General features: G+C 56.1%; 2 protein-coding genes across 2 annotated transcripts; both read left to right on the top strand.

Moving 5' to 3' along the window:
• The first annotated feature begins 259 nt into the window (after positions 1-259).
• On the top strand, positions 260-25,315 carry LOC118626644 (bone morphogenetic protein 8B). Its single transcript, XM_036256623.1, has 7 exons — positions 260-911; positions 13,988-14,177; positions 14,575-14,723; positions 20,894-21,088; positions 22,001-22,080; positions 22,904-23,014; positions 25,166-25,315. The coding sequence occupies exons 1-7, from the start codon at positions 578-580 to the stop codon at positions 25,313-25,315; spliced, it is 1,209 nt and encodes a 402-aa protein (XP_036112516.1). The 5' UTR covers positions 260-577.
• On the top strand, positions 15,883-19,848 carry OXCT2 (3-oxoacid CoA-transferase 2). Its single transcript, XM_036255497.1, is given in 10 exon segments — positions 15,883-15,890; positions 16,803-16,921; positions 16,924-17,052; positions 17,055-17,192; positions 17,195-17,584; positions 17,587-17,677; positions 17,679-17,923; positions 17,926-18,001; positions 18,003-18,277; positions 19,751-19,848. Coding segments are annotated over 10 exon segments (1,569 nt in total).

The raw sequence follows: 25,315 nt of genomic DNA, 5'->3' as shown, positions 1-25,315 counted from the left end.
ACAAGCCTGACGACCCTGGTGTCTGGCCCTTGAACTCCTAGTCGAACCCGCCCACCACCCACCGGCAGGTCGAATCTCCCCGGCGCCAACACTCACGACTTCGATGACAGTTCAGAGCGCCCCGCGCCCCGCGCCCCGCCCCGTTGGTCCGGCCTGGAGGGGGCGGGACCCAAAGGCCTCGAGCTGGACCGGCGGCCGCAGCCTCGGCGGGCGATAGAGACCGCGGGTTGGACTGAGCAGGGCTCGTGGGTCCGCACCTCCCTGAGCGCCCGGACTGAGCGGGCTTCGGCAGCAGCCCGACTGGAGGGCTCGGCGGCGACAGGCAAATTAGCCGACGGTCCCCCGTCCCCAGAGTAGCCTCGGCCCCAGGTGCTGGCGTCCACGGCCACTCGACTCAGAACCGCGACAGGTGCCGCGCGCTGGGCTCGCTGGGGACGGCGCTGAGGCCGCGGGCGACTCCCGCTCCGTCCCGCCCGCCCCAAGCCCGGCCCGCCGCTCGCCGTCGGGGGTGCCCCGGCCCCGGGCCGGCGGCGAAGCGGATGCGCGTCGGGTGAGCGCCGGCCCGGTCCAGCCCGCCATGGCCGCGCGCCCCGGGCCGCTGTGGCTCCTGGGCCTGGCGCTGTGCGCGCTGAGCGGCGGCGGCCCCGGCCCGCGCCCCCCGCCCGGCTGCCCGCAGCGCCGCCTGGGCCCGCGCGAGCGCCGCGACCTGCAGCGCGAGATCCTGGCGGTGCTGGGGCTGCCCGGGCGACCCCGGCCCCGCGCGCCTCCCGCCGCCGCCCGGCTGCCCGCGTCCGCGCCGCTCTTCATGCTGGACCTCTACCACGCCATGGCCGGCGACGACGACGAGGACGGTGGCCCCCGCGAGCGGCGCTTGGGTCGTGCCGACCTGGTCATGAGCTTCGTCAACATGGGTGAGTGCGGGCTCCGGGATGGGCGTTGGTGAGTCCGCGGTGACCGCGCGACACCCGCGAGAATGCGTGTGTGGGGACAGCGGGCCGAGTGTCCGGGCGCTCCCACGGGGGGCCCTCGGGGAGGAACGCGGGCTGCAGGGGAGCGTGCGCATCCTTGGACAGTGGGTGCCCCTGCAGTGAACCAGGAGTCATCGTGTGGTGGACAGGGCCCCACAGGGCAGTGGGAACTGCCCAGGTCAGGGTGGCCAGGTCTGAGGGGTGTGGGGCTCAGTTAGCTGTGGGTCGGGCAGGGCAGACGCAGGAATGCTAGTCTAGGGGTGTGCCCAGTCACCCCGCTCTCAAACACACCCAAGGGTAGGAATCATGTGATGTCAGGTGGACCTGGGCAGTGCCAGGAAGAGTCTGGTCCTGGGGAGACGGATGTGTAAACAGAGGCTGTGATGCTGTCACTGTGATAAGGGCAGTACTGAAGAGAGGGACAAAGTTCATTGTAGAACACCCGGGTCACATCACCAAAATGACCAGATCGAAGGAAAACCCACATGTCGGAGTCCACGGTAGCCTCTTCCAGAGCCTGTAGGTGGGGGTGTGGCTGTCAGGGGATCAGGTGGGGTAGGAGTTGACTTAGCCCAGTGGGGCAGGTCTTGCCATTCATGCCTAGAACCTGGGACATGGCTTGACATGCAGTGAGTGTCCAGGCCTCTGGAATGGCCCAGTGGGCAGCTTGGACCCTCTTTGGTCTCCCAGGCAAAGCCCAGCTTTCCCTCTCTGCCCAAATTTCACACAAATGTTGGAAGCCATTTACCCTTAAGTTCTCAAAGATATCTTTTTCCATTACTAAACTCTCTTTAATCTATAATCATGAATATTTGTCCCCCATCCACTCTTTCTCCTTTCTGTGGCCAGTGATGGGCAGGAGTCTGGGCTCTGAAAGACACCAGACTGGACCTGGGGACTCAAAGACTACAGCTCAGCTCAAGGTGGGGAGAGCTGAGGGGCTGAGAGCCGGAAGAGGACCCTTACCCAGGCCACCAGCCTCCCTTCACCTGCAGCATCACTCAATCCTCCCAACAGCCCAGTTAACAGCCATGATATTCATCTGCATCTCCCAGAGGAGGACAGTGACGCTTGGAAAGGCAGTGTCATGCCCAGGATAGCACAGCCTCTCTGTGGCTGAGCCAGGACAGGCCCAGGTGGTGTGGCCCTACATCCAGTCCTCAAGGACATTTCTGCTGTGATGGGGGCAGACTTTTAGGATTGAGGGAACTTTCAGAGTAGTTTAGGCAGAGGAACCCAGAGGATGGAGCAGCAGCAGGAATTGTGGGGTCCTCAGTTACGTGCTTCCTACACAAGGGCACAGAGAGGGGACAGCCAAAGAGGCCTGTCCCTTCCAATCCAGAACTGATGGTGGGCTGAGGTGGGGGAATGAGCAGTAGGAGGCAGCTGTTAACTTCTGCAGAGAGCCCAGTACCAAGCACAGGACTTGGGTCACTGAGTTCTAGATGCTGCCTTCCTGGTTAGAGGGCAGGGTGGGGACTAGGGACAGAATATGTGGAACTGAGGCTGGAGCTCTGTACTTGGGACAAGCTGACCCAGGGCTCAGGACCAAGAAGAGCTGTAGATGGAGTCACCCGGAAAATGACCCCAAGGGAGCCATCTATTACAGTGAGTCACGGCCCAGCCCATGTCCTGCTTCAACCCGCATCCCCTGGGTCAAGGCGTGAAGAGCCCTAGTGGGAGCTGCTGCTGTGATTCAAGCAGCTTCCTGAGCTCAGGAAGACCTGGTTCCCCTCCTGACTCTGCTGTGTGATCTTAGGCAAGTCCCTCCCCTCTCTGAGCCTCAGGTCCCTTCTTGTAAAATGGGGCTCCTAGTGCTCAGTGCATCCTCAGAGTTGTGTGATTGGTTAATACATGGGAGGAGCAGAAAGTCAGCCCCCTCTTTTAGGGTGACCCTGGGCCTCATCACTGCTGAGTCCAGTCCCTTCCAGCTACCACCCAGCCTTGGTTCAGATGTGACATGAAAGTCCTCATGTGTCTTACACACATGTAAAACCCAAAAACAGAACTTAAAAGCCAACCACAGGTGTTTCCACCTAATTTTAGAATAAAGACTAGCATTTGAAGTTCCATAGCTCTAGAAGTCCTCATTTTATCCATGCAGAACCATGCGAAGCTGATTTACCAGCCTTGTTTCATGGGCTCAGAGAGTTTGAGTGGCCAGCCCAGGCCCACACAGCACATTCATGTCATCATCCAGGCTGTGGATTCCAAATCCCAGCTTCTTCCTCCACCATCGCTGTGTGTTTTGTTAAGATCTAAGGCCTGTGGGATCAACAGGCTGGTCCTTGTGCAGTGGAAGCCCAGTTGTGGGTGGGCCCAACCAGCGGTCAGAAGGGACGTCTTTATTCTGACATACTAATTGCACTAGTAGAACTCTCAGTGAAAGTGGTTTTAACTGGTAATTACCTAGAGTGATGACACCTAGCAGGACTCTTTTCTCATTTGGAGGCCCTATCCCCAGGCCCCTGAACCACGTGGAGTCTGATAGCAGAGTTGCTGTGCTATCAGTGCCCACGCCCAGGCTCCCACACCTCCTGCCTCTATTGGCCTCACCTGGCTCCTGAGAAACAAGGCCTGGTGCCAGCCAGGTCCCTGACCACAGTGGCAGCCTGTGGAACCCAGAGGCCACGGACTTCTCACAGGCCTCCAGCTCATCATTCAGGCCTTGGGTTCTGAGCAGATGCTTTCAGAGCTCATGTCGTGATGGACAATGCCTGTGTTAGGAGGCCAGGGCTGTGGTCAGAGCTGGCCGCCCTGCCTGGCCTGTCTGTCAATCTCAGCTTTGTAGAATCTTGGCAGGAAACAGTGATGGGGGTCAATCAATACCCATGTGGAGCAGACAGAGCCTGTCCCTGGTGTTGCTTGTGCTCAGCGAGAGGAGAGGAGGCAACACCAGCGTCTTGTCCTGTCAGGGCTGCCGTGGATTCCTCCATGTCCTGAACCATGTCCCTTCCCTGCGCTGGGCCTCTGGGTTCCCATCCAGTCGACAGTGATGGAGCCAGAAAAATGAGGGCCTCCCCGCTCTGACCATGTGACTCTGTCAGAGATACCTCCTCACACCACCACCCCATCCCTCCGAGCACAGCTCCTTGGCTGCACCTTGGGCACTTTAGGCCGGCCCAGCCCCTCCTAAGGGGAGAAGAGGCGAGAAGGACCAACTCTGTTTCTCCTGAACCTTTTATCTCATATCAGTGTGGTGACAGGTACTCCTCTTCCAGATTGAGAAACTGAGGCACAAAAGCACTGCAGGCAGAAGTCCAGCCAGAAATGAATGGAGCCATCTTCCCTTTTGTCCTGCCCCTTCCCTGCACCAGACTGATTTCTTCCTGAGTCTTGGGTGACTGAGGACAGAGGTGTTGACAAACAGGCTGTTGGATTTGGGAGAGGCAGAGCTTGGTGGGAATGAGGCATTGGGCCCAGGTCCTGCTCAGCCCCGAGACCTGGAAGGGATGACTCTGTACCTCCATGAGCTCCAGGGTCACTTTCTTTGGTTCTTCACTAAGGAATTCTTCCGTTTTTTTCACCAGTTCACTCAACAAATAGTCATGTGGCACCTGCTCTATGCCATGCACAGTTCTAGTTACTGAGATATGACTGAACAAAACAACATCCCTTCCTCATGGAAATGACCTTGTAGTGGGAAAGACAAATAACAAACACAAGAGCCATAAGGGGATTGTCAAGTGGTCTAGAGAGTGACACCCCTGTCTGGACACAAGGAGGGGGTGGACAGTGGGAGAGTAGACAGGACTGGGATGGAGAGTTCTGACCTGGGACTTGACAGAATTTGCATTTTGACTCCACCACCTGCTCTTAGTGTGATCTGTACTTTCCAGTCCACCTCTCAGATCCTCAGTTTCCTGTTCTGTAAAATAGAGATGCTCATAGTACCCACCTTGTGGGGCTGCTCAGGGATCGTATGAGATGACACCCAGGGATGACCCCATGCCTAGACCTCCACACCTGTTCCTTCATTTGCATCGCAGGGTTATTGTCACATCTTTGTTTTAAGGAGTGAGGTTCAGAGAAGTTAGGTGATTTTCCCAAGCCACACAGCAGGTGGTCTCCCTGCCTGTACACCCTCTGCTCTTCTCTTACACAGAAGCTGCCTCTCCACCACCCCACACCTGGCCCATCATTAGGTCCAGTAAGTGCCTCTGAATCAGAACTCTACTGAATGGATGTTGTAAACTGTTTTAGAAGTGTCTATTGTTTGCGGGTTTACAGAAAGAAAATATGCTCATTACACAAAATTCAGACCACACAGGAACATATAACATGAGTGCCCCTGGGTGAGTGCCCTAGCAGCTCACCCCTCAGGCTCTGCTTTTCGTCACCACTCTTCATGTGGCCTGTTCTTTGATCTTCCTGTGAGTGGAATCATACAGAACATGCTCTTGTGTCTGGTTTTTCACTCAACATAGTATTTTTGAGATTCATCCATGAGGTTGCAGCTAAAGTAATTTTTTTTTTTTTAATCCTCATTCGAGGACATTTTTCCATTTTTTGTTCAGACAGAGTGGGAGGGAGAGAGGAAGAGAGAGAGAGAAACATCGACGTGAGAAAGACACATCAAGTTGTTGCAACCCACACAACCCCAACTGGAGTCGGGGACAAAATGCAACCGAGGTACGTGCCCTTAGTGGGGACTCTCTGGACTGCAGGCCGATGTGCTAACCGCTGAGCCAAACTGGCCAGGGTGCTATAGTTATTTTTTATAAATCAATTGTATTGCATTGCATGACTACACCACATTTATCCATTCTTATTAATGGACATTTGGCTTGTTTCCAGTTTGAGGTTAAATAAAGCTGCTCTGAGCATCCTTGTACTCATCCCTCTGTGGCTAAATTAAACCTGAGAGTTCATCCAATTCTGCCACCTGGGAGCTGTCAGATGTCTCCTCACTTTTAAGACACCTTTCATGTCAGCCAGTGTGGCTGAATGGTTGAGTGTCGACCCATGCACCAAGAGGTCACCTGTTCGATTCCCAGCCAGGGCACATGCCCAGATTGTGGGCCCGATCCCAGTGGGGGGCATGCAGGAGGCAGCCAGTCTATGTTCTCATTCATGGATGTTTCTGTCTCTCTCTCCCTCTCCCTTCCTCTCTCTCTAAAATCAATAAAGGGGAAAAAAAATAAAGACACCTTTGAGGTGCAGGAGGCCTACCTTCCAGGGCTGTGTGGGACTAAGCGAAATGTGCAGTAAGGCCAGCTGGGTGCCCGCCCATGGTAGGAACCTCACGGATGGGAGCTGATCGGTGCATTCCACCCTACTTCAGTGCCTTTGCCCATCTTATACCCTCTGCATACACCACACTCGCCTCCCTTTCTGGTTTTAAAAGTGGGTAGGCAGGGGTCTCCATAGACCTGACTCCTCCCCCCCTTCACTCCTCCCAAAGAGACAGGCTCCTTCCATGGTCAGAGCCTCCATGCTCCATCGTGTGTGTTATTCTTAGGGTTCCAGTCTCTTCCTGCTTGTAGATTCAGGTGTGTGTCTACCCTCTTTCTCCTTCTCCCCAGGAGACCATGCACCGTGAGAACAGGGACCCAATCTGACTTCCTGCCCCTCCCCCTGCCAAGCACCCCATCTCTGTGAGTCAGGTGCTCGGGTGGAGGAGCCTGGCTGGCGGGCGAGGCAGGGCCAGCCCTCTCTGTCTTTTCAGAAGCTGACGATGGGTGCGGCATGTCCCTGGGTCCTCCCCCGGGATCCTGAGTCCCTTCGGGGTCTTGCTTGGAGGAAGGTGGCTTCAGCAGGCATTCTCAGGGCACCTGTTGACAGCAGAACCTTGAAGACAGGTGTCCCCTGTACTGCCACCCAGGGGAACTCTAGGGCCGCTCATTTTATATCAGCTCGAGCCTGAAAGTCCACGTGGAGGACCCCAACCTGACAAGTGACCCCTGGCAAGTCTGCCCCTTCTGGGCCTCAGTTTCCCCACCTATGCAGAGTCGCCCTGAAGGCCTTTGCAGCTCTGACCAAAGAATGTGCCCACCCCTGCCTCCTGATGGGGGCTCCTCCAGGGGTGAGGCCCAGGGTGGAGGCACAAGCAGCCCACCTCCTCATGGGACACATTCCCCAGGGGAGAGAGGGACGTGTTCCCGAGACCACATCTTTCTGGGAAGCGCCCACAGTTCAGTTTTCCCCGGGTCTGAACTGGAGGGATCGCATCCTCCTTGCTCACATCTCCTTGGATCTGTTTTTGGCCGTGGCCGGCTTGATGTGGTGGCGTGTGCGGTGTTCCCTTTAATTTGGGTCTGAAGCCGTCTGAGGCCCGGACCGGTAATTATGAGTGCAGAGCCATTTATGGACAGAGCTTGAAAAAAGTCAGTAACGAGAACTGACTAAAAATACCTCAGCAATGAAACCCTGGGCCTCCTCTCAGCAGCACTGAGATTTCTGGCTCAGGAAGCCCTTCAGGAAGCAGAATCGATAGGTGATCAATTCTGTGGCTCCCCAGTGGGCCTGCACGGGCCGTGGGGACCCGCGCCTTGTGTTAGGTCTGAAGTGGGCCCCTTGGCCTCCGTTACTGGCAGGACCAGCCAGACAGGCCCAGCCTGTCCGCCTCTGGGGCCCTGGGGGAGCCTGCCCTCCACCTCAGGACTGGCAAGTCCCACGGGAAAGTGAAAAACATGAGTGGCCTCTGATGGACACACTGTGATATGGAAGCCTCTCTCAGACCAGTAGCAATTCCCTAGCTCAAGGGCTAGGGGTGCTGGACACTGAGCCACTCTCCTGGGGACCAGGAGCCCTTGGGAGAAAGGGGCCTGGCCCCCCTCTGGGCCATTGGAACACAGGGGGTTAATAAGGGGGCCACGGAGAGCTTCCCGCTTCCACTTCGCATTGTTTGGTCTCTGCCCCCAAACTGCTCACCGGCCATGGGGCGGATGAACCAGGGACAGGGGTCCCTGGGATGGGGAAAGGGCGAGCCCAGCAGGCTGATCTGTGGGGTCAGAGGAGGACAAGGGACTTTCACAGCTAGACTGAGAGGAAAGCAGCCTTCAGACATGGGATGGGGGCCACGCGGAAGAGGGTGGCTTCCAGGAGGGACGCAGGGGAGGGTGTTGGCAGCCAGTGGACCGGCAGGGCCAGCTCAGGGGGGTCCTGGAATGCAGAGCTGAGCTTGGGGGTCCTGGGGCCCTGCAGGGCTGGGGAAGAGTTTGAGGGCAGGAAGGACAGACGGTCAGAAGACTCTAGTCTCTTAACAGCTGCCTTGGGCTGGAGGAAGTGGGGGTCTTGTGAAGTCTTACTTTTGGGTCAGAAACAAGATAGACTTAGGTCATCTAGGTGACTCTAAATTTTGTCCAGGGCACAAAAATAGCTGAAGCCTTTGCTGGTGCAGGGCTGGTGGGTGCAGGGTGTGGCATCGGGAGGTGTAGCCTGTGAGGGGCGGGTGCAGGGCCTCAGGCATGGAAACGCAGAATGTTGACTGGTCGTGGCGGTAGAGGCCGCCTCCTGCCCACAGGGGCCCTTCCTGCAAACGTGGGACCGAAGGTTTAGGGTTGGAGGAGAAGGTCCTGTAATGCTTTAATTTTTTTTGGAGCCAAGGAAGGGGATTAAGAAAGTAAATCCTTTGAGTGTTTGCCACCAAGTGGAGTTTGTAGAAAATAAGGTGCCTGTAGAAACAGTGTCTGTCCCTGACCCTGGGTCCATGCCCCACCAGCCCTGGTGTCCATGGAGCTGGCTGTCAAGTCTCTGTTGGCTGCAGGAAACTCCAGGGGCTTCCAACCCACCTCCTGGGTCATGGACTGGCACCGCATCAGCAGGAGTTGAATTTCATCACACTGTTGCTGAATCAGAGAGATTCCTCGAATCACTGTGCCGAGTTCTTGAGGGTTGAGAGATAGAACTGAGAACTGGCCGTGCGAGTCACTCCAGCCTCATCTCGGACACCTCGCCCTGGACCCCTAGATTCCAGCTCCTCCAGCTTCCCGAATGTTTCTGGGACGTGCAGGAGCTTTGCCTTTGCTGCTCCCTCTGCCTGGAAGGCTCGTCCTCCGCCTCTTTATATGACTGGCCCCTTTCCTCCCCCGGATTTGACTGTTTCTCCCCTCATTTACCAGGTTTTAGAATAATGAACTGATTCCTAGCAGTCTTCCCAGGGGACAGTTGGCACTGCCTGAAGATATGGGGTTGTTGGACTGCAGAGCCTGGAGATGTTGCTAAACCTCTGCAGTGCTCAGGACGGTCCCAGAGCAGAGGAGTATCTGGTCCAAAATGACGAGAGTGCCAAGAATGAGACACCCTGTCCACAGCAACATGTTTCATGATCTGCTGCAGGTGTTATTCTCTTTGATGCTCAAATTGTCCTTTTTGGACCATTACAAAGCCTCTTCATGTTGGCTTCTGAGTACTTTTAACTCTCTCCTGGAGTTTCTGAGAGCTGCTGGCCCTCTGGTTCGAGCTGTCCCGGCTCTGCTCATGCATTCCCTGCCCTGGGTGGGAGAGCGGCCACCTCTCCCGGGCCTGGCTGAGGGGCGGGGTCCTCCGAGACTGTGCTGGGCCCTGGGGCTACCCTGGCCTGGCCATCGTGTGAGGGCTTTTTCAGTGGACAAAGCTAGGGAATATGTGTTTTCTGAGAGGAAAACACAGATCATGACATCAAACTGACATTTCCAATTCAAATTTAGGATTTTAGGCTTTTAGTTCAATCTTACATTTTTTATTTCTATTTTCTTTTTCACTGAATAACTTGGTCCTAACATTAACATACTATTTGCTTTGTCCTACAATTTGATGTGCTTAGAAGGGGACATCACTTCTGTGCTAGTCTTGGCTAAAATCCATAATTTCAATCTAATTTACCAAGAGAGCATCAGATAAACTCATCTGGAGGGACATGCCACAAAATAACTGACCAGTGCTCTTCAAAGTGTCAAGGTTAGGAAAGACTTAGCAACGGTTATAGATCAGAGCAGACCAAGGACACCTAACAACTAAATATGAGGTGGGATCCTAGATTGGATCCTGGAACGGAAAAAGAGTATTAGTGGAAAAACTGGTAAAATTCAGGAAAAGTCAATACTTAGTTAACGGTATTGTACCGATATCAATTTCCTGGTTTTTTATCATTATCCTATGGTTTGTTTATGTAAGATGCTATCCTCAGAAAGCTGGGCAAAGAGCTTGCGGGAAGCCATGTACTATTCTTCAACAGCTTTTCTCTACATCTAAATACTCTAAAATCATTTCAACCTAAAATCACTCCCACCCGTCCTCCTTGCATTATCCCCCGTGCCTCCCGTCCCGATATCCTTCACAGCTTTCTCTTGTTCGATAAGCACTACTTTACAAGTCGAATAAATGAAGTGGAAGTGAGTAACACTCCTGGATGGACTGGGGAAGGGGAGCGTTCTTAGAGCGTCTCCAGAGCGTAGTCAGAAGTCATCTCTCACATGCTCGCCCCCACCCCCTAGCCATTAGCAATCCAAGCCCCAGATTTTGCAGATGGGGGAAATAATTTACTATCCAGAAACCTTGCTCCAAATGCCAGTGGTTCCCACGCCCACCAGCGCCACCGCGGAGAGGACTCCTGGCAGGACGCACCTCTGATGGCCAGATTCCAGAACACAGGCCAGGCGGGGAGCACCCCCTGCTCCCACCCAGCCTGTCCGAATCTGCCAGGGAACCCCGAATGAACTTTCCAACCCCACAACCAGCAGCAAAATTTTACTGGGAAAACCCGAGAAATCACATTGTACAGACCTTCGCTTTTCCCATAAACTCCCTCCGAGGACCACGGGACACTAGCAGCAGGATGGGAGCAGCGACAGGCCAAGTCCCGCTTGGCTTTTCCCCTGCTGTCTCAGCCTCAGACGGTGGGGGGAGGAACACCGCAGTGGAAGGAGCCTACACGGTGGGACTCCTAGGCCCCTCCAGGTGTGTGGAACTGTGCAAGGAGACTGTGGTGATCTCTGTCCTTTGAGCTTGATATCCAGGAATCATCAGCACTTTCATGTAAAAAGGGTCAGTTTCTGCTTTGTGCCTGAGCCAGAACTTGGGTGCTGGCCCCCATGGTGTTGCCTGAGGGCTGCCTCTCGGAGCCTGGGCATCTTCGGGAGATTCCAGACCCTGGTTATGGGAAAGGTGGAGGCTGGGCATGAAGAGTTACTGAAAAGGAAATGCTCCTGAGTAATGTGTTAAAGCTGGGCTGTCACCGAATACCAGCTATAATAGCACATGGCTTTTTACAATTTCATTTGACCTGGTATCAATTGGTCATTTTGCAGGTGGGGACACTGAGGCCCTGAGGATCAAATGCCTTGACAAAGGTCAGGCAGGTAAAAAGGAGGCACCTTGAAGCTATCCAAATGCCTTTCAGTTGAATTGATACATTTGATGTTCTATAATCTTTCATTTCATACTTTTATTCAGAAAAAGAAATCAAATGGCTTTTTTTCCCTTCATGGCTCTTGAGTTTCATACATGAAACTCCTGATGGTGCTGGCTGGATGTCTTCACTTTGATACATCAATTAAGTTCAGAAATTGGAGGTCAGCACCCATCCCGACTCCTAAGGAGTAGCCGCGGCTCCGATCTCATAGTCCCTGTCCTTTGTAAAGAACTTCGACCGCCCTGCGTGGAAAGGCTCCTAGTCTCCCCACTGCACAGATGAGGAGACTGAGCCCACACGGGGAAAGGACCGTTCAGGGCGAGGACCAGAAGCTAAGGTTAGCGGCCAGGGCACCTACCCTTCTCAGTGCTATGTCCCTGGCTTAAAACAAGGCAGCCTGCCCAGGGACTCCATAGGCAGGTCCCAACAAATGCTTTTCCTCACTCAGCTTTTGGGGATATCTTCCCTAACCCAAAGGAGCAGCCAATGAAAGCTCTGCATCCACAGAGTTCCAGCAAAGAGAGGGGGCACTCCCTTTGGCCAGTTACAGGAATGTCTACTTTACTGGTAGGTCCCAGAAAGTTTTAAAAGCATTATTTTCCTAAAAGTTCCCCACTTTCTGGTGCTTGTCTGGAACGGCCAGGGCGGGCAGTTTCCTGTGCTGGAGCTCCCGGTGGTTCAGCAAAACACACGGGACGGAAGTTGGGAACTAGAGTCAGTTCAGGGGAACAAGGTGCTCTTGACCCGGGAAGGGAGGGAGGCCGCAGGGTCGGTGCCCGCCTGGAGCTGGCAGGTTTGTGGGTTGTTCCCTTTGTCCCAGGGGCCAACGTGAAAATCTGCATCAGGCCCGAAGACAGGGACTCCCAGTGACCCTGTAACCCACCTGTCAGCTCCTGGTGACCTGTGTCAGGGTCTGATGAAGGGTGTGAGGAATGACACCCTTCCCTCTCTGTGCCACACCCTGTGACGGCCAACAGCCTGGACCTGGTTCATCCTGCAGACCGGGGAGTCTTACACAGCCACGTAACGGAGGTTACGTGTGGTCCCTGAACCCGTGCAGTTGTCACCAAAGTTGTCTGTCTAGAACCCTGCCCTCCACGCTCTCCATCTGTGCGGAAGGACCCCGATGCCACCCTGTGTCTCCCTGCGGGTACTTGCTGGGTGTCCAGTGCCCTGTGTGCTGATGGCCTGGGGGTGAAACACTCCTCTCCTCCTGCCCAAACGTGTGTGCGCTGGCCCCACCCCGCACAGCTGTTTGCCCATCCATCACTGGACCAGGTTCCCACCACAGGACAGGAAGTGCTCCCCACATCCACCTCCGCCACCAGCCTGGTGACTTGTGGTCACTGAGCCCAGTAGCCAGAGAGAGAATTTTTAAAAAGACTCACAGACATGCAATTAAAATCTCAGTGTTGGGTTTGGGGGAAGGTGCTGGGCGGCTCCTGCCCCTGCTTTCCGGAAACACAGATTTTTAGTGTTTGAAAGTGACAGAAGGCTAAAGTGAGACGGCCCTAAATACACTGTCCTGGGCATTTCCGGCAGCTGGGGAAATGTGGGATTTATTTTGCACAAGCGGCCTCTTGCCCAGAGTGTTGGACCAGCCCCCGCAACGCAGCCACCTCGGGTCCCCCTCCAGCTTGTGCTTCTCCCCACCTCCACGCACAGCTTCCACACCACGCCACCCACCTGCTCCCCTGCTGCCCGGAACCCTGCCCCCCACTGGCCAGAGGCACAGCCCATGCTCCTAGGCCAGAACTCCAACCCTCCTCAGTCAGGCCACAGCCAGACGCACACCCATACCCCACCCTGCTGAGCTGTGGGTGGCCCTGGCCCACTCAACCTGTGCACTCGATGTCACCTCTGCCTAGAATGCCCTCCCACCAACTCCACCTGCCAAGACCCCGTCCCGTCCTTTAAGCCAGTTCAGATGTCACCTCCTCCAGGAAGCCTGCTCAGATTCCATCACACATGGGACCCTCCGACTTCCCCAGCACTTGACGGGGCCTCTCGAGAAGCTGTGACTCCTACCTTGTTGCTTCTTGTTCCTTTCCACCTCTCCTCTGGCCCTCCCTCCTCCTTCATCTCGTCCCAAGAGGAACCTTGACCGTTTGCAGTGTTTTATGGCTGTTGTTTCCCTGTCTGTGCTGTCAGTCCCTCAGCTCTAGGCCTTTGCTCACACTGGTCCCTCCCTCTGCAGTGTCCGTGTCCCATGTCCTCACAGACACCCCTCAAGGCCCAGCATGAGCATTCACTGTTCCCCAGGTCCCATCCACACACATCGATAGACTCAGAAGTGTACTCGGTCATGGCCCTGCCCACCCCGTGGCCTCTTCTGCCTTGGGTCTGAAGTCCAGCTCTCCAGAGGAGGGACACGTCCTCTCTGCCTCACCTGTGGGTCCCAGAGCCAGCAGGGGGCTGGGCTGAGACCTGCTGGGTTTGAGGCTTGGGGGCCAGAAATGGAAGCTGCCCTTGTGGGCCCCGCTGTGTGTCAGGCGCTGTGCCGGGCACCTCACTGCAGGGCTCACGGGGCCCTCTCAGCACCTGGGGCAGAGCCTGTGAGCCAGCCCATTCCCCAAGGAGGAAATGCCCCTCCCAGCTGCCCAGGACCCTGGCTCCCTCTGGGCCCTGCCCCCCGGGAGCCCGAGCCCAGAACCGGGAGTGAACTCCAGCCCACCTTGTCTTGCAGTGGAGCTCGACCCCGCCCTGGGCCACCAGGAGCCCCACTGGAAGGAATTCCGCTTTGACCTGACCCAGATCCCAGCGGGGGAGGCGGTCACAGCTGCTGAGTTCCGGATTTACAAGCTGCCCAGCACCCACCTGCCCAACAGGACCCTCCATGTCAGCATGTTCGAGGTGGTCAGAGAGCAGGCCAACAGGTGCTTGCCCCACACCCTGCCCCCAGCCAAGCCTCTGTGGGTGTGTCCGCCCAGCCGTGGGGGTACATTTCCCCGGGGACAGAAGGGGAGCTTCCTGGGAGCACATCCTCAGAGATGAAGGGTGCTTGGCCCAAGGCCCTGGCACCCAGGCACCCTGGCATCCTGGCATCCTGGCTGTGGGACCTTGGACGGGTCACTGAGCTCATAAACCTCAGTTTCCCCATCTGTCCACGGGGCACTAGCACCTTTCACGGTCGATACAGTGAGATAAGGCAGTGAGGCGCCCAGCTGAGAGCCAGGAGGGTCGATGCCTGCCCCACGAGTGGTTCCCAGGTGGGCACTGGAGACACGAAGGCAGCTGTGCCGGCTTCGGTTAATTGTTCTTTCGTATCCACAGGGAGTCTGACTTGTTCTTTTTGGATCTTCAGACGCTCCGAGCTGAGGACGAGGGCTGGCTCGTGTTGGACGTGACAGCAGCCAGTGACCGCTGGTTGTTGAACCACAACAAGGACCTGGGACTCCGCCTCCACGTGGAAACAGAGGACGGTAAGACTCAGGGGTCCGGCAGCAAACCTTCCCTGGGCTCTGATCAGAGAGGTCTGGGTTGAATCGCAGCTCTGCAGCTTCCTGACTGAAACCGTGGCAGGTTACTTACCTTACCAAGCCTCTGTTTTTCTCATCTGTAGGGAGGATTCACTCATTCATTCATTCACCAGGTGTGTGGGGACAGAGCCTCCTTTATCCCAGGCAGTGGGGATAGAAAGCCCGAAGGTGGGCCCCAGACTGGCGTGTGTGGCGACATCGAGGGACTGCCATGGCTGGAGCAGAGTGGACCAGGAGAGGCTGGAAGGAGAGGAGATTGAGAGGCAGGCAGGGCATTCTGAGTCGGGGTAAAGCAGGGTAAGGGGTTGGAGTTTTTAGGGAGCTTCTTGAATGGAATAGCAGTGGAAGGTGGCAGGATCTGATTCAGCTTTTTGTGGAAGACCCCCCCAAGGAGGTGGGCATCACTCCCATCCCTCAGTGGGGGCTCTCCTCCGTGACTGGCTTCTCGGAGGACAGTGTGTAGGGGGAGGGGAGGGAACTTGACAGTGGGGAGAGCTGACCAGCTCCATCTCAGCCAGGTGGTCAAGGTTCCTATGAATAACTCATTTGGCTCCTGGATATGGGGGATGAGAAGGACACTTCTCCTTGGGGGTCTTCTCCCAAAACCCATAACCCCAGTGTAACCATGAGAAAAACATCAGACAGACCAAAATGAAGGACAGCCTGCAGAATGCCTGACAAGTACTTCTCAAAACTGTCAAGATCATCAAAAACAAGGAAAGCCTGAGAATTTGTCACAACCCAGAGGTGCCTGAGGAGTCGTGATGACTCAGTGCCCTGCAGGATCCTGGGAGATCAAACGGAATTTGGGGAAAACTAATGAAATCCGAATGAATGGTGCTGTTAAGTTCATAAGAAGATACCAATATCAGTTCGTTGGTTGTGACACGTGTACTATAGTCATTTAAATGTCACCATTTCCCAGGGACATGGGGTCTGGGTATATGGGAATTCTCTGTACTATCTGCAACTTTTGGTTCATCTCCACTACTGTAAAGTAAAAACTTTATTTATCATATGCATAAGAGGAACGCCCCTTGGCTTCAGTGGGGTGTGTAAACTGGGGGACGAGAGTGGCCGAAGCCAGACCTGCCCGGCAGCAATGTCCAGGTGGGGCTGTGAGGGTGGGCAGCAGCAGAAACGAAAGAAGTGGGTAGCAGAGCCCTGGCCGGTTTGGCTCAGCGGTTAGAGCATCAGCCTGTGGTCCTGAGAGACCCGGGTTCGGCTCCCACTAAGGGTACGTACCTCGGTTGCAGTTTGTCCCCGGCCCTGGTCGGTTGTGCGGGTGGCAGCCGCTCGATGTGTTCCTTTCACATCGATGTTTCTCTCTCTCTCTCTGTTCCTCTCTCTCCCTCCCACTCTACCTGAACAAAAAATGGAAAAATGTCCTCGGTTGAGGATAAAAAAAAAAAAAAAAGTGGGTAGCAGAGTCGGAACAAAGTGGACTGAGCCAGGGGATTTTTTTAATAGTTTTTTTTTTTAACGGAGGGGAGGTTTGAGGCAGGAAATGCAGAGTTCTCTCTGGGCTCTGATACCCTTGATAACCCTGGCAGTCATCCATAAAAATGTCATTCCGGGACAGGAGCATGCCGGAGACACAGGAACCAGTGACATATAAAAGTGCATTTAGAGTGGGGAGGGGGTGCCAATGGGGTAAAAAAGGAGAAATATCTGTAACAAAAAAATAAATAAATAAATAATTTTTTTTTTTTAAGTGCATTTAGGGCCTTAAAACTGGAGCAAGCCACCTGGGGAAGGGGCTCAGTGACGGAGAAGGAAGGGACTGGCGGCCCAGTCTTCTCCTGAGTGGCACCCATAGGGGGCCTCCGTGCCCTAGGACCAGGTGGCTACTCAGGGTCAGCTCCTTCCCTATCTGGGTGAACAGTCCCAGGCCAGGTCTCGCTGCTGTCTGCCCTTCCTGGGCCAGAAAGCTCCTTACCTCGGGTGCCCCTCAGTCAGAGACGGAGGCCAGGCGGCACAGGGGCACCAGAGGGCCAACGCATCACCTCCCTGGCACCCCAGCCAAGCCTGTCCCTGGCAGGGCCCATCCCAGCAGGCTCTGGAGCAGCCTTCAAGGGCCAAGGGCTGCATATGTGGGCCCACCACCTGCACTTGTGCCGGGGCCAAGTTCTACACGGATCCACAGAGGCCGCGAAGGACATCTCTGACGGGGCGAACATCATGGTTGGCGAATTCGGGCTCTGTGGGACTCCCCAGAACCTGATAGGGGTGCTGCTCAAGACCCACATGAAGGACTTGACCGTGATCAGCAACATGGTATGGACAACTGCTAGCTGGACGTTTTACTAGTGACCAGGTGGGTCACCCACATCTCATCAGCCACACCTACCTGGGTGATGACATGCTATGAGCGCGAGTTATTGGCTGGTGCACTGGAGCTGGAGATCACACCCAGGGCACCTTGGTCCAGTGATCCGTGCAGACAGGGCCAGGTGGGGCTGGGGTACCCACCTTCTACATGCCCAGGGCCTAGCGGGACCCAGTTCAGGAAGGAGGCACCCCCATCGGGTACGACCATGACTGCCACATCACCATCATGAGTCAGCCCAGACAGGTGAGGGAGTTTCTCCGGCAACACTGTTTTGGGGCACGCATCACGGCGGATTTTGCTTTGGTGAAAGGGTGGAAGGGCAGCTGTGTGGGAAATGTCATTTCCAGGAATGTCAATGTGCCCATGTGCAAAGCTGCCGAAACCTCTGTGGCGGAGGTTGAAGAAATTGTGGATGTGGGGTCCTTTGCTCCGGAAGACATTCATGTTCCTGACATATATGTAGATCACGTGATACAGGGAAAAAGTATGAGAAAAGAATTGAGCCCTTAACACTCTGGGAAGAGGAAGAAGGAGAAGCCAAGTCTGCAGATGAAGGGAGTGAATCGTCGAACGGCAACTCTTGAATTTGAGGCTGGCATGTATGCCAACGTGGGCATAGGAATCCCTCTTCTGGGCAGGAACTACATCCACCCAGTATGACTGTTCATCTCCACAGTGAGTGGGATCCCGGGCTCGGGGCCATTTCCATTAAAAGAGGACGTAGGCGCAGACCTCACCAATGCGGGCAAGCAAACGGTCGCCATTCTTCCTGGGGCTGTTTTCTCCAGCGACCACCCATTTGCTGTGATCCGAGGGGACACACCCACCTAACCATGCTAGGAGCCATGCAGGTTTCCAGACAGGTGACCTGGAAGAAGGTGAAGGGAATGGGGTGCGATGGATTTGGTGTCCAGTATCAAGGCCAGAGTAGTGGTCACTGTGGAGCACCGCACCAAGGCCAGGGAGCCCACAGGCATGGAGCAGCGCTCGGTGCCCCTGACTGGGGAGCGGTGCGTGGCCCGAATCATCATGTAAAGGGCCGTGTTTGACGTGCACAGGAGGAAAGGCCTGGCGCTGGTCGAGCTCCGGGAGGCCTGGCGGCGGAGGACTCCCAAGGGGCACGGGGAGCGCCTTTGCCGGCTCACCCGTCAGACCCGCGCAGCAGGTGACAGCCTGGCTGGGAAGGGGACCTGGCTCACAGAGGCTGTTTTTCACTTTAACCTCAGGATTTCATCCACACGAACTTGGGAACCGCATTTATCCATTTCCCAAGCAGTCTGACCAGTTTTCTCCGGCATCTCAGGCTTTCTACTGCTAGAAAGACTTTGTTCTCTCAAGAGGGAAATCACTTTAAATAAAATAAAAGGAAAACAGAGAAGTTTATCTTGTATGTTGCGAGTACTCAGAATGGTCTGCTATAGCTGTTGAGGACATTGGATGCCCTCTTCACTGTGATGCTTACGTTAAATCTAGGCAGCTTGCCCGGCAGGTGTGGCTCAGTGGTTGAGCGTCGACCCATGCACCAAGAGGTCGCTAGTTCAATTCCCCATCAGGGCACATGCCCAGGTGTGGGCCCGATCCCCAGTGCAGGGCATGCAGGAGACAGCCAATCAGTATTCTCTCTCAACACTGTTTCTATCTCTCTTCCTCTCCCTTCCTCTTTCTCTAAACAAAAAAAAACAAACAAACAAAAAAAATCAATAAAGAAAAAGAAAATCTATGCAGCTTGAGATGATCCCGCAGGAAGGATTTCCTCCTTCATGAATGAATCATGGATGTAGGGGAAATCAGGAGGGAGGGAATAACTCCACCCAGAGTGTAGCTAAGGCACCATTTTACTAGTACTATGAAATGTATGTAACATAAGTGTCGTTTTGTGACTGGAAGACATGCTTTCTGAATGAAGGATTTTTCTCCTTTGGCCCTCCTGACTGTTCTGCTGGGGTCTTTCTAAACAAATTGTTGCTAAATTTGTTTCCCTGTAGCCTCACCTCTCTTCCCCACACATATCTCCTCCTCATAGCTAGACGTCTCCGGAGGAAAGAAAGACCACCTTGGTGGGACAGTGACCCGGTCATGGGAGCTACTGAAGGGGCGAGACGGTTGGTGCTGACATGCCGCCAGGAGTTTCCTCCATAAATATTCTCAAAGACTTAAAAGAAAAACGTGGCTTTACCTGTGTGTGTTTGGAGACCAGGGTGTTCAAACCTGATATGGAGCTTGAACTTTTTGAGCATAGCTCTAGGGGGCGTACAGCCAACATGAGCCCTTGGGTGAGAGCAGGAAATTCCCGCTGATCAAGGAAGCCCCCTGTCCACTCAGGGGCTGCTGGGAGGACTTGTTCCTAATTGATCTACTGTGTCAGTCTCTCTACACCCAGGAGACCCCAATAAGATCCTTGAACAGACAACTGCACAAGGAAAAGCAAACAATGAGTAGCCTCAGGGGAGCAATCAGTGCTGGCCCCTCAGTGGACAGGGCTCTCCAGGGAACCGGGACAGGGCAGTGGCACACCCAGGCCCGGAGGGCTGCCCGGGCCCACGGCTGTCCCCATGTGTCAGCCAGGCCATGGAGCTCCCTCCAGTGCCACCTTGATGACAGCTGCCATCGCTCTGGCTCCCTTGCCTCCTTGTCCCAGCCTCAATGGCCTTTCCCCTCTGCTCGCAGAACTTCCTGCGTCTTGTGGCCTGTGTCCTGGTGGTTCTGCTGCTTCCTCATGACAGCACCTTGCCATGACCCAAACTCTCCCAGACGGCTTCTGTCTGGGCTCCTTCCAGCAACAGCTCCTGCAGCTACAACCTCTTGTCTTAGCAGGTTCAGTCCTGCGTGGAGCCTCTGAGGGGCCCGCGCATTGGTTTTGTGGCAGGTGACATCATAGGTCAAAGGTTAGTCTCAGGATTAATAAGGTGTTCAATTCACTAAGGCCCCTGGACACAGGTCTAAAGCACAGCTGTTTAAAAGCTGACCTTTGAGCCCGGCCCCTGTGGCTCAGTGGATTGAGTGTCACCCCATGGACTGAGAGGTCCCAGTTCGATTCCCAGTCAGAGCACATGCCCAGGTTGCCGGCTCCACCCCCAGTGGGGGATGTGCAGGGGGCAGCCAATCATTGTTTCTCTCTCACATTGATGTTTCTCTCTCTCTCAAAAAAAAAAATCAATAAAACTTTTTTTTTAAAGGAACTTGGGCTCTGGAATGAGGCCAACGTGGGTTAAACCTGGGCCCTGGGACTTTGGTCCAGTGTCTCCGCCCACTGAGCCCGGTGTCCTCTGTGGCGTCAGGAAACAGTGAGTGCCCTGCTGTGGGCACTGCTCAGCTGAACCAGCATGGGCCAAGCCCTGGGGCTGCTCCCGTCGGCTGGTGTCCTCAGTCCTACAGGAACACCCGGGAGTATGGGGGAAGGTGGACCTCGGGCAGAGCCCCAGACCGAGGGGGAGTGACTCTGGAGGTCCTCAGTGACAGGGAGGTCCAGGATTACCGCAGAGACGAGGGAGACCATCAGTGTGAAATAACACTCACACCTGTATGCTTCACGAGTGGCCGTGCACACGACTCACTAATACCGACCCTGTGGTCCACCGGCCCTCCTCCCTCTCCTGCAGACCTGCCTTCCTGGGGGTGGGGGGGCCGGGACTCGGGTCTTCAGATGAGGAACCGAGGCACAGGGCTCCCCTCGGGTCCTCCGTGGTGCCCCTGCCCCCGCCCCCGCCCCGGCAGAGGTGCCTGCTGTGCCCACGTGCAGAGCCACTGCCCTCAAGTGACTGCCCTCTGTCCTCTCCCTCAGGGCCCAGCGTGGATCCTGGCCTGGCCGGGCTGCTGGGGCGACGGGCACCGCGCTCCAAACAGCCTTTCATGGTCACCTTCTTCAGGGCGGGCCCCGGCCCCATCCGGGCCCCTCGGGCAGCGAGGCCCCTGAGGAGGAGGCTGCCGAAAAAAACCAACGAGCTGCCGCATCCCAACAAGCTCCCGGGGATCTTCGGTGAGGTCCGGAGCGCCTGGGTCCGAGGCCCGCACATTGGCCGACAGCCAGTGGTGGTGACAGCCTCTGGCCCTCAGAAGGGGTTAAGCCAGTGATCACCTCCAGCCACCTTTGCTCATACCCTCCTTTGCCCCGGTGGAACAGCCACTGCACTGCCGCTCAGGCCTCCCTGCCACCTGGAAGTCCCTTCTGTGCTTTGTCCTGGCCACCAGGCCTGCCCAGAGGTCTCCGTCAGAGTCAGGGGCCCTTCCTGCGGGCAGCCCTGCCTGCAGCCCTCAGCCCCTCCCAGGCCCCCTGCGGCCCTCAGCCCCTCCCAGGCCCCCTGCGGCCCTCGGCCCCCTACCTCCCAGGCCCCCTGCGGCCCTCGGCCCCTCCCAAGCCCTCGGCCCCCTCCCAGGCCCCCCGAGGGCCGCTGCTTAAGCTAAGGTCCCCCCACCAGGCAAGACCCACAGGACCCCCTGACCCGACCATGTGCCTTCCTTTCCTTCCTGGGAGTCGGCCCTTGGGCTGGCCTCAGTCGAGCCACTGACCTTGCAATGGGTATGGCAGGACAGGTGGGGTGAGGGCAGGAGGTGTCTGCAGGAAAGGAGGACGTGCCACAGCCTGAAGGCAGACGGATTCCCAGGACTTTATTGGAGCATCAGGAGGCCCGCAGGCTGAAGTCAGGGGAGGCTGGGCTGGACTGGGCATGGGGTTACTCGGGAGCCACTGGGAGCCATGGAAGGAGTTGGGCTGGGTCATGGCACCAGGAGGGCTGCAGGGATGGGCTTTATGAGACCAAATGGTTTCTTTTTGCATCATTCATTTATTCCACAAATGCGCTCATCGGGGTATTCCTCACCCTGGGATCCGCCGTGGTAACTGCACAGAGCAGGACCCCAGAGAAGACCTTACACCATCTGTCCCTTGCAGATGACGTCCACGGCTCCCACGGTCGGCAGGTTTGCCGTCGGCACGAGCTCTATGTCAGCTTCCAGGACCTCGGCTGGCTGGTAATTTCTACTGTACCCTTCTTTCTTAGATGACGACCCCCACCTGAAGATTCTAAGTGTATCTCCAGGAGGGGACAGAAGGGAGAATTTTACTTTCTCATGTGTTATTTTCTTCTGTATTTTCCATATTTTCTACAAGGAGAGTGTATTATTTTTCTAGTGGAAAAGTGCATTTTGGTAAAAACTATAAAAATGGAGCCATGACCTATCTGGCTCAGCTGTTAGAGCATCAACCTGCAGACCAGTGTAGTGGGTTTGATTCCAGTCAAGGACACATACCTCTGTTGCGTGGTATGTCCCCGACTCTGGTTGCACAGGAGGTGACTGATTGATGTGTCTCTCTCACATCTATGTTTCTCTCTCTCCCTCCCTCCCATTCTATCTGAAGATAAATGGAAAAATATCCTTGGGTGAGGATTTAAAAAAACACAAAACAACTGTGAAAATGGAGACAGCCTGAACCCTGAGCCGTAAAGTGTCAGAGCTACAACAGGGAGACCGAGGCCAGGGTGGCCGTGCCTCTGAGCCTTTGCAGTGACAGCAGCTACAGGAGACGTGGGCGGGGCCGGCAGGAGGGCAGTGCCCAGTGCTGATGGCAGGTGTCGGGGACAGAGCTCTTTCCAGCCCTGACTGCTCTTGGGGATAGATGTCAGGCTTTGGGGGTCCCTCCCCAGGAGGGGTCCGAGGGTGGGTTGACAGGTCCCTGAGGCTGAGTGAGGGAGTGTGAGGGGCAGCCCTGAATCCTGCTGTGACAGGTGCTGGGTGGAGGACTTTGGGAAGGGCCACATGGGTGGGACTCACCTTCTTCCATTCCCTCACCCAGGATTGGGTCATCGCCCCCCAAGGCTACTCAGCCTATTACTGTGAGGGGGAGTGCTCCTTCCCGCTGGACTCCTGCATGAACGCCACCAACCATGCCATCGTGCAGTCCCTGGTCAGTACCCAACCTGTCCTGCCTGGACCCCAGGGAGGGTGCACTGAGGAGAGGGGCTGGGACAGCCTGGAGGGGATGGGAGCACCTGTTGGGGTCTCGGGGAGATTGCTCTGCCTGGAACCTGGGCTGAGTTCATGTGTAGTTAAATTCTTACACCTGTGCAGGTGCTGGTCCCCCATGGCCACACTGAGTCTGTTGACTGCTGGTGCACACACACGTACACACACATACGTCTTCAGCCTGGGACGGGGGCCCCTCATTAGCCGCTCTGTCGACTTCACCAACGCCCCCAGCACCCATCCCAGTGCCCTCATCTCCCTGCACAGGCGTGGTGCCAGCCCGTGCCCCAGGTTTCCCTCCTTCCTGCCTCTGCACTTGCTGTTCTGCCTGGAGGACCTGCTCCTCTGCCCTGGGCTCAACCAGCTCCTGACGCCCTGCATGCCTGACCGGTGGTCCTTCCCTGCCAGGGTGGTCACCAGCACTCTTGCTCCTGCCGTGCTGAGGGCCTGCTGTGATTGTTGTGCCGCTCCTGGGGGTCCCGATTATCTATTGGAGTGTTTCCCCTGTGTCCTCTTCCCACCCCACCAAGGATGAGAGCAGGGACCATGTCAGGGACATTTCTGTGCTCCCTGTCCTAGCACAGCAGCCACAAGGCATGTGTGAGAGATACATTTGTGTTGGAAATGAAAAAACTACCATTATGCCCATTTAGCAGATGAAAAACTGAGGCCCATGGATGTGCGATTTATACCCAAAGTAACAAAACTTCTGATTTGGTCTCTTAGTGGCTCAAAAACTAATCGAATGGAATGGCACCTTAGACTCCGCAAATCAATCTGGTGCCAGATAGAATAAAAAGTCGCTTCTCTGTCGCTGATCTGATAAAGCTCTGGTCTAGGTTGGGGTCCCAGAAAGGCAGCATCCATGAGGTGCCCACCTTCTCTCTCCAGTGTCCCAAGTCAGGAAGGGCCCTCCCCGGCTCCCAGCCACGTAGAGCCCCAAGGCTGGCACACCAGGGTGGTGGTGCCTGGTTTCTTTCACATGGGCCCACGAATGCCAAGCCCAGACACCACAGGGGAGCTGGGAAGTTGGGGAGCAGTGGCCCCCATGTCCCACTCTGGCTGGACATCTCTGCAGAGACCTCGGCTTCCCCAGTGGGTTGCAGAGGTTCTGGACCCCAAGCCCGGCTGACAGTTCTCCTGGAAGGCTGGCTCAGAGCTGGGGCTTCCGGGACAAGGCTGGGCACTGGGGAACAGGGAGCAGGCTGCTGGACACGCCCCCCTCGGACAGCTTCGTCCAGGTCCAGCTCTGCATCTCCAGAATCCTGGGCGGTCCTGGGCCCTGGGAGAGGCCACAACACAGGGATGGAAGCAGGTTTCCTTTCCTCTCCTGCCCGCGTCAGTGTGCGGCCCCGGCGAGGAGTCCAGTGCAAACTCAGCTCATCCTGCCCGGTCTCAGGATAAATATTTGTATGGAGGCCGAAATAGCTCCTCCGTCAGGCTCTTTCTTGGTGGGAAACTGTTCAGGCGGAGGGAGCGGGCGCGCTGCACCTGGTCCAGGTCCTGCCACGACCCCCGTGGCCTGTGTGTCCCCAGTTTCCTCAGCTGCCAGAATCCCACTTGTCTTAGAAGCTGTTAGGAGGGGTGCAAAGTGCTCTGAGAAGGAACGGCGTTGAACACCCAAGGGTCACCCAGGAATCCTTGGCTTTATCCAGCTGTCCCATGAACACTCACTGGGTCCCAGTCCGGAGGGGAGACAGACCACAAACAACGAAGGTGGACAAGACATGATCAGGGACGTTACAGAAGCCCAGAGCAGAGGGAGGGGTGGAGGGACCCCAGAGGGGCGGTGCTGCAGGGGCCTCAGGCAGAGGGACCTGCCTCCAGGTGCAGTGTGTGCTGGGGACCAGCAGGGGCCTCAGGTCTGAGGGGAGTGGGTGTGGCGGGGAGCAGGCAGGTGCCCAGCTGTGCCCTAAGGGCCTCAGGGCAGAGAAGGGGTCAAGGAGGGCAGATTTTCTCATGAGCCCTGCCCTGGCTGCAGGCCAGGGGAGCAGGGAGCAGCTGGAGACCCAGGTGCAGCAGGAGCTGGGGCTGGGCAGGTCCTGGGAGGCCCCCCGTGCTCAGGCCTCTGCCTGCTGCTCTCCCTGGCCAGGTGCACCTGATGAAGCCGGACGCGGTCCCCAAGGCGTGCTGCGCGCCCACCAAGCTGAGCGCCACCTCCGTGCTCTACTATGACAGCAGCAACAATGTCATCCTGCGCAAGCACCGCAACATGGTGGTCAAGGCCTGCGGCTGCCACTGA

This window comes from Molossus molossus, unplaced genomic scaffold, assembly GCF_014108415.1.
Source record: "Molossus molossus isolate mMolMol1 unplaced genomic scaffold, mMolMol1.p scaffold_m16_p_12, whole genome shotgun sequence".
In the NCBI taxonomy this organism is placed as follows: Eukaryota; Metazoa; Chordata; class Mammalia; order Chiroptera; family Molossidae; genus Molossus; species Molossus molossus.
This window is presented reverse-complemented; position numbering and strand designations above follow the sequence as displayed.